The sequence below is a fragment of the Solea solea genome, chromosome 6 (genome assembly GCF_958295425.1).
Source record: "Solea solea chromosome 6, fSolSol10.1, whole genome shotgun sequence".
Taxonomy (NCBI): domain Eukaryota; kingdom Metazoa; phylum Chordata; class Actinopteri; order Pleuronectiformes; family Soleidae; genus Solea; species Solea solea.
Window position 1 is genome coordinate 11,978,159 of NC_081139.1, and position 8,952 is coordinate 11,987,110.

General features: G+C 38.9%; 1 protein-coding gene across 1 annotated transcript; it reads right to left on the bottom strand.

Moving 5' to 3' along the window:
• Window positions 1-584: 584 nt before the first annotated feature.
• On the bottom strand, window positions 585-8,060 carry capza1a (capping actin protein of muscle Z-line subunit alpha 1a). The gene is made up of 10 exons (XM_058630456.1): window positions 7,952-8,060; window positions 4,736-4,799; window positions 4,333-4,384; window positions 4,173-4,236; window positions 3,613-3,819; window positions 3,448-3,527; window positions 3,241-3,319; window positions 2,224-2,295; window positions 2,036-2,098; window positions 585-1,325 (listed from the first exon to the last, which is right to left on the bottom strand). The coding sequence occupies exons 1-10, from the start codon at window positions 7,985-7,987 to the stop codon at window positions 1,185-1,187; spliced, it is 858 nt and encodes a 285-aa protein (XP_058486439.1). The 5' UTR covers window positions 7,988-8,060; the 3' UTR covers window positions 585-1,184.
• Between the last annotated feature and the right edge of the window lie 892 nt (window positions 8,061-8,952).

The window sequence follows — 8,952 nt, forward strand, 5'->3', positions numbered from 1 at the left end:
TGCATTCATTCATAGGGAAATAAGTAAAACATGGGCAGATAGAGAGTGTGCAGCTGTGCTGTTCAAGGATATTCAGCTAACCGTTCACACAACACCAGGAAACTCCCTTGGTTTCGTACCAGACAGTGTCATGGAGAGACAAAGCTATAAATTGCAATAAACTGGCTCATAGTGAAAGCACAGTGTATACAGAGAACATACAACACACTTAAATAACACAACAAAAAATCATATAGGATCAAATATTGCAAATGTTCTGAAACACTTGATGGAAATTAAAATCCTGTGGTTCTGTAAACTGATGTGCAAAATAAAGGGCCAGAATAAAGTGCCAGTGCTAAACACGTCCGTATCGTACTGTTTTCTTTTTACATGTCATTTAGCACTTCTTGTTGAGTAGTGTGATAGATGTTAATACTTAATTGATGTGTAATGTTGGCCTGAAGGTAATAGATCACATTCATTAACAGAATGTGATACTGTGTGATCACAGAACCTCCAAATGTATTCAGTTTACTGTCACAGAAGAGCAAAAACCCCCAACAATAATACACATGTGTCACTAATAACAACACAAACGATCATTCCTTGAAAGGTAACATTTATTTCAAGAATATTGTACTTACAGTTTGTATAAAAAAATATTGCAAACGCTAAAGGCAGATGACAGGTGGGAGGACGTCAATACTCATGTCTCCCTATAGAAATAAAATAACTTTAGAGGAAGGACACACTTAAAAGAAAAGACATCTTTGCTTTTCCATAAATGGAATGGCTACAACTTACGAATGCATAAGTCAAGTCTCTCTCCAGTTGGGTAACACATCAAGTTGTATCTCTTTCAAAAAAATAAGAACTATAGAGGTATCGGAAGCTCTGAGAGAATTGTGTTTTTCTAGGAAGTGTACATTTGTTGCTACATGAAACTCAAGAGAGCCTTGTGACATGTGAGAGTTTTAATGGCAGGACTTTCACAGTGTCACCAAAGGCAAATAATATTAATATACAGTAAGTTTTCAAAAGAGCAACATTGTTTAGTCACTCATTTTAAAGGCATCCTTTCTTAGAACTCAGCAGAAGCAGTGACGTCTCCTTCAGAGGGACATACAGGACAATCTGTTACGGCACACAAGCATCAACCTCCCCCAAAATGTCATAACCCTGACCACGTCTGTCCTCGTCCTCTAAGCATGCTGCATCTCTTTGCCAATCATGTAACTGAGGATCTTGTTCCAGTCGATCTTGGTGCGTGTGACTGGAAGCTGTCTGCGTAAGGCCTTGAAGGTGGTGTCTGACATGGTTTGGTAGTTCTCACTGATGGCCGTCTTGAAAAAAAAAGACAGAATAACATGTTAAAAAGCGACTTGTACAACAGTGTTGTCCGTCAGTTCCGGGTAAATGGAATGAATAAAGAAAAAAACTGAACATGTATGCCAAACGAGGATGGAAAGTAAGTTGAATTGTCTTTCAACTTAAATGTCAAATGTCTAAACCAGTGGTTTTCTATTATTTTCTGTCATGCCCCCCCTATAGGAAAGAATTTTTTTCTGTGCAGGCTCTGTGCGACTCAGTATCATTCTGGATCCTCTTATAAATAAAGCAGATTTAATAAAGCAGAATAAGGACAAGTTCAGGCTGCTTTTGTTTACTTTGTTTAAGTTGATGCTGAGATGTTGCGCTCATCAGCATAGGACAGATGGATGGATGGACCATTTGAAAACATAATAACACAATGTAGTTGTTCGTTTTCAGCAAAAACTGAACCAACTTCCTTGAAACAACAGTACGAAAATGTGGGGTATGGATCAAAAATATTTTTCAGTTGCGAATTTGTCAAAGAAAGATGAACAGTGACCATTTTTAACAACCATACATATGTAGAATGATAATATCTATGCATGCGTCAAATTTTGCTGTGGATCTAAATAATGATCCATGTTTTAATGATCGGGATTAATGACATGTAAACACAATATATCATTTCTAGTTCACTTCAACACTGAGGGTGTTCCTGTGTTTCTTAGTGGCCACATACCTGGTATTCATTCTCTGCATCCTCAATAATTTTCACCAGTTCCTTAGCAGTCTGGCTCTCACTCTGCAAAAACAAAAGGTGTAACTCAACACAAATTCACTAAGGGCAATGCTTAAACAATAATCTGCCTCTTCCTACATAAAGTAACTCTTCAAAGATTAAAATAGAAAATGTTTTGAAATACTTACAGACACAGTGAGTGGTTCCTGTACATCTTTATGGCTGACCAGTTGAACATTTCCATCCTCGTAATAATGTACCTGGGATACACAGAAATACACACTGCAGTGAGGACAGTGGAACAGAACTGCCTTCATGTGTACTATTAACACCACCTCTGTTGAGAATAAGGCACAGCAGTGGCTCTACTTTTAAGGAGACTGCAGAGAGTCAACCTGCTCCCCTTATACAGACGCTCTGGTGTAAGTGTGAACTCTCACGACACGCAGGAAAAGCACTGCAGAGAGGTATCAATTCAGTAGAGGACATCTCTATTTTTCCTTAACTGCAAAATTACATTTTCAATTTAAACACCAACAACACATTAACCGATTATCCCCTTCCAAAATAAAAGTGACAATTTGCCACAATTAAACATAAACAAAATACTTCAGTGGAATTTGCAGGGCATGACATGGGGATGAAAGGCAGGACCAACCTACAGAAATGAACAAACATTAAATCTCATGGTCACACCTATGGTCAATTAAAAGTGTCCACTCAACCTAATCCCCAATGTGCATGTTATGAGACTGTGGGAGGAAGATGGAGTATTTGGAGAAAACCCACGCACACAGAATACAAACTAAAAAGGACATCATTGTGTTGATTCAGCAAGGATGCATGACAGAAATCCACTGTAATACTTCAGCTGTTTCCAGAAAGACAGCTCAGGTTTATTATTAACTCAGACTCTCTCCATCTCTAGTGTTTTTTTTTTTTAAATCTATTGAGACTCCTTTATTTCAGCACAGACCTTTCCACATAAGTTAAGTGTTGAGGAAGATATGTTCTCTAAAATGCTTCAGAGTTTAGTTATTGTTTGTTCCCCAAAATCTCAGGCTCTTCTGCACAAGATGGCAGGGCTGTGAGGAAATATAGTGGTGAAGTTCCCAGTATATTCAGTATGTATGTTTGACTTGTACATGTGCAAACCAGGTCGCTGTTTGTGTAGTCAAATAGTATTTTTGCAGTTCACAACCTACCTGCATTTTCATGACTCCAACCACCTGCGCTGTAGATTGAGAGATGTTGAACTTCCATTCAGATCGGCAACGGCCATTCCTGAGAAAAAGCAAGTGTAGAGGAGTGCATTTGAAATAAACAAAAACCTTTGCACAATAATACAGTATTGCCTCCATGCAGCTGCAACACAACTGTCGGAATGAATTTAATTCGAAGATTTGTGATACCAGAAATTTTTAGGCTCGAATTGATGACTCTCGACACAAGCGATGATGGTCTTCTGGCCATCGATTGTCTTCCCATAAACCTGCAGCAGATAAAACACGATGAGTGGGCGATGGCGTGTGGCGGTGAATGAGGCAGCTACAGTGCCGACTGGGTGACGATCTTACAGTGCAGACTCCATTAGAGTAGTGCTGCTTGACGTAGGCTGTCAAGGCAGAATCACAAGCGTCTCTCCATGACCTGAGAGCTGCCTCACCCTCGTGGGGCTGCACTTCACTGGCCTCTTTCCTTAGGTGGTCAAACTTGAAGGAGATCTTGTTGTGAGGGTCAAAGAAGCGGCCATGACCCAGGTCTCCATGCTCTGTAATCAGAACCTGCAGACAAAAACAGAGAGAGGGGGGAACCTTTCTGTTACTCTGGTCATCTATGTGAGCATTACAATGATTATACTGTAAATCAGTTACTCAACAAGTGTAGGACATGCCCCCTGGTGAGTGAACAAAGGTACTGCAGATGGGCCACAAGACATCGTTGAATATTAATTAAGATTAACGTATTCTCATTCTTAAAAAAAAGTAATGTGAAGTAATAAAACGATTGTGTTACACTTATTAAATCTGATCATTTAACATGTGAAACTAGAATAATCAACATAATTCAACATTTACACTGGGACATGAGTGCTCGTGCTAAATAAAACATGTTTTTCTTCTCAAAAACAACTTACCTGATCCTCATAGCCATTAATTTTGGCATGTGTAAACTGATCAATGTTGTACTGGGCAAAGGCACTGCACCAAAAAAAGAATACAAATACAAGTTGTGTGCATGTGAACAATATCAACAATTGGCTCTTTTAAAAACAAAACATCAGAAACATTACTCACTGAGCGGCACCCTCTCTGAGAAGATTGTCATTGTTGAGTAACAGTCGCACATCTGTGAGTAAGAATTAACTTTATTTTATCTACTTATTTTACAACTTATGATAACAGATACAGCAACAGTTGACATTGTATCACAATAAAAACAAGGTAATAGTATGGTAAAAATATAATAGGGAGGTAATGTAATGGTAACACCATTTTATTTCCCACGCAATTCTCAGTTTGGTAATAACAATAGGTATAGTGTGTTAATTAAGTCTATTACAGTGTGAACGTTTAAAAATATTGCAAATCACACTCTCTATCAAAAAAAGTCACAATGTGAAGCTGTTTCCACATCATTCAGCTCTTACACACACACACTGAGGGAACCCTAAAGATGTCGATAAGAAAATGGGCTCACCGTTAAAGACTTCGTTGAACTCTCCTGGAGGAGCGTGCATCACAAAATTTGCTGCAACACGGACCTGAAAATACATTAAAGGTCTTATTATAAAACTTTAAAACAACACAAGGTGACATCCCCATTAATCATACACCCAATCTGCCGCATGTCTTTGTAAAATCTATAGTCTTATACAATAGAGCCATCAGCCATAACATTAAAACTAATTATGTGTTTTAACGCTGTGACTGATCAGTGTATAGCTTCCTTACAAATATTTGCTCAACTCTATGTGTTGTTGGCTTCAGGCGATTTCTATCTACATAATGTGTTTGACGAAAATAAAGGAAAATATGGAGTAGAAGACTTGGAAATAAAAAACAATCCAGGAGGAAGAGGAATTCAGAAGGTAGTAATGCAGTATTATTGGACGAGACCTGCCATTTAACAACACCACCAACAAACTGACATTATTAATTGTCTATACAGAATATTTTACAACCAGATAGAGAGAGAAAACAAGATGTTCCCTGCACTACGGTAATAATACATTATTTATTTCAGCATAAGACAAGAACAAACCATTCAATCATGAGTCCTAATTTCCATCTAACTGTGTGTACATTTATAGCCACAACATTTAAACTGATTTTAAGGTTTTGGTTTATATGTGACCCTCACATGGAGGTAGAAGATGGATGGAGGGATGGATGGTGTATATGTGTGCAGTGTAAAAAGTCAAGTACATGTGAAATAAAACACCTGCAAATAGCCACTAGAGAGAGGTAGAGAGCAGTCTGCCCAAATTTGCAGGCTCATTGACTCTATTTTGGCACTCCTTATATGGCAGACAGAGGAATGTTGCCCAAGGGCTTTTCTTAGCTGCCAGTATGCAAGTGTAAGCATGTGGTGTCAAAGCCGCAGAGAGAAGAAACTGTAGGTAGAAGTGCTGTCATGGGCTGGTTTACGTCAAGGTGTACACAGTCAGACGGCAAGTTGATGAGATGAAGCTAAGGGCCATTAATGATGAGGATTCTTCTTCTAATCTGCGTGATGGCACCTGTCAGTTGTATATTGAAAATGTGCCATCATGCCAATATCAACTTAAGCAAAATGCAGTACATATTGTAAAAATATATATACATATTTATATATCACAAGGACTGCTTGAACTGTGACACGTGTAGACTGTTCTTCCTGATAGTTTTGTTTGGCCAAGAACAAACAAAGGTAGTCAACTGTACTCGCAATTGCAATGACAGACAGTATTCACTGTTTAGTAGATTTTAAATGTAGACTATAAAATCATTATCACATGACATTGTCAAAAGAGTAACTACTCCTATCCTATTGCAAACAATCTGAACTCTTGTTTTTAAGCCTCCATAATCGCAGTTTAGCTGGTGCTATGTTGATGTTTTGCAATCAGTAGTTCAGTGGTGTCACCTCCAACCAGGCTCCTAATTAATAATACCAGCTGTCAGTCACACTGCTGTCTACTTGTGAGCAGTATGTTCTATTGGTCAACACCTGAAACTAATGTTAAAGTGGAAGCTAATTTTCCCTTTTTGCAACCAGCGAACTCAGCGAATTCAGTATATTTTCACTTCTTCAGAAGGAACCCAGAAAACAAGGTCCATTTTTTACATGTATATATTATGTACAGTGTATGTTTCCAACACATTTCTATTATTATGGTTTTAATGTGCATAAATGATTGATTAAAAAAAAAGACTAACTGTGTTGTTTCAAACTGCAATTTCAATTTAAAAGTGATAATTATTCAGCCTTACTTAAGTCGTATCGTCAATGCAAATATCCAACAACATTATTGCGTGTCTCATGTTTTCCTAATATCGAGCAGCTCTACCATCAGTGTCACGCAGACAGGCATTATGGGTACTCCAGGCTGCAGCTGGCAGTGACCTACAAACTGGCTGACCAGCTGCAGGGGCAGAGGAGCTTTTTTTCAATGAGTAACCTAGTTTATCTTAACTGTGATCGTGAATGGACCATTCAGAACTAAGGGAGAACTCCCACACTCACACTATTGACTGGCCAATCAATCGGCTGCATGACATAATCTGATAATGACATTGCAGTAGGGGTGGAAATCACAGGGTACCTCACGATACCATGCGATACATGGTCCACAATACCAATAATATCACGATACAACGATTCTGTGATAATCAATGTATTGCAAGATGTATCATATAGCGATACATAACGATATCTGTCCAACTGATGAAAACTAAACGTCTGTGAAAAGTTAAAAGTGCAGGATTTCCCTATTTATTCACAACATAGAGAACAAAGTGCATAAAGTCTACGTATTAAATGTAGATGTGGCGTCTCTTAATGTAGCTATCTCTGCTGTAAACTCCCTCTTCTTCGGCCAGGTTTCCCTCATTCGTTTGAGCAGCGCCACCGTGAGGAGACATCAAGTAGCGACACCCGGTGAGTGAAACTGGCAACTGTTTACTTAAAATATTGACATTTACCATTTGCCATATTGACATTTGGTGTATTGCTTATCGCATTGCAGGAGGAAGGACGACGATATATCACCTAATCGATTTTTTGATGTATTGTCTGCCCTTCTGTCTGAGTTAATGCAGTGAGTTAATGCTGAGTGAGTCCAGCAGCTTTTAGGAATGCACAGAGTTATTTTACAACATGTAGCAGCATGATAGTGATGATGATGGTGCAGGCTCTGGTACACACTGCAGGAAAACCGCATTTGCTTTGTGAAAAGTTTCACTAAATATAATAATAATAAATAAAAAACAGCATGTTGATGGTGCTGCTGTCATCACGAAGTGTTTATTCGTGCAGCTGTGAGCACATGCAGTGTCAGAAACACACATACACACACACTGGGTGTGGGTCGTGATGCTTACTGTAAATGCAGGAAGTAACTCGACTTCCTCCCACTTAGCATTAGCTTACTGTTTTCAAGTCAACACACTGTGGCAAAAGCTTCAAACAGCAGATTCCAGAAGCTCCTTTAACTGACATTTAACTAACTAACATTACACTTAGTAACTTACTGTTTGTCTGTGTGTGTTTGTGTGTGTGTGTAAAGCAACAACAGACATATGTGCTGTCAAACACAACAGGTTCTCAGCTGAGAGCGGCCCGTCCCTGTGTCCACACAGCAAATATTCCACTTTCACAAACAACGACACGAGGATGAGAGAATAACGACGGTGTAAATGTATAATATCATACCTTTTCCTCATCGCTGAGCTCCTCGAAATCTGCCATTTTGCCTCAATAACGCGATCACAAAGCGACTGCTGAGGTTGCCAGGTTTGTGTGTGACTCCTCCTCCCAGCACAGTGTAGCAGGGGCGCACACAAGGGTGGGCAATGTGAAATGGGGGAAAACATCTGACCAGGAAGTTAAAATATTTCAATCTAGAAATCAATAAATGCATATGTAACAGTTATTATATATGAATATAATATGTTATTATATATTAATATAATATAATTAATTATATATCATGACTGATAACTATGGGGTAAAGGCAATTGTAGAAAGATTAACCTTCTGTTACCACTCCTGTCGTCGCCGACAGGATTTGGCATGTGTAGCGTTTGTGATATCTAGAAAATTAAAAAAATATGGACTGGCAATCTGTCCCGGTTGTACCCCGCCTTTAACCCTAAGTCAGCTGAGATGTGGAGGATAAAGCAGTAGAAAATGGATGGAGACCTTTGCACCCATATACTTTACATAATGGTAGCCCTCAGGACTTCCGCGGAACGACCGTGCAGTCACAAACAAGATTCACCAGCACGTCACATGTTTGAGATGTCAGCTTCTCAGTACTGTAATTCCTAAACAGTCGAGTCACTTCCAGATATTGAAAGTGAAAGTTATCTTGGAAAAAGGGGCAGAAGCACTCACTCATTGAATTTTTTTTTCGGCAATTCTGCAGCTATATAATCTAAATAAATCCATCATCAGGGTTAAGAAAGAAATATGCAAAATAACCCAGGCCTGAATGCAACCATGCAAAGACAACACTTTTTTCAACAACACTGCAGGCTAACAGCCTCTATCCAAAATGTGTAAATAAAAACATGTTTTGGTTGCTTTTGGTGGACAAGCTCTGTCCACAGAACGAGGAAAGTCGCCGACTTTGAAAGAACTATTCTTTAACACCTGATCAGCCTGTTCAACCAGTAAGGCAAGAGGAAACTGACCATGTGAGTGCAAATCCA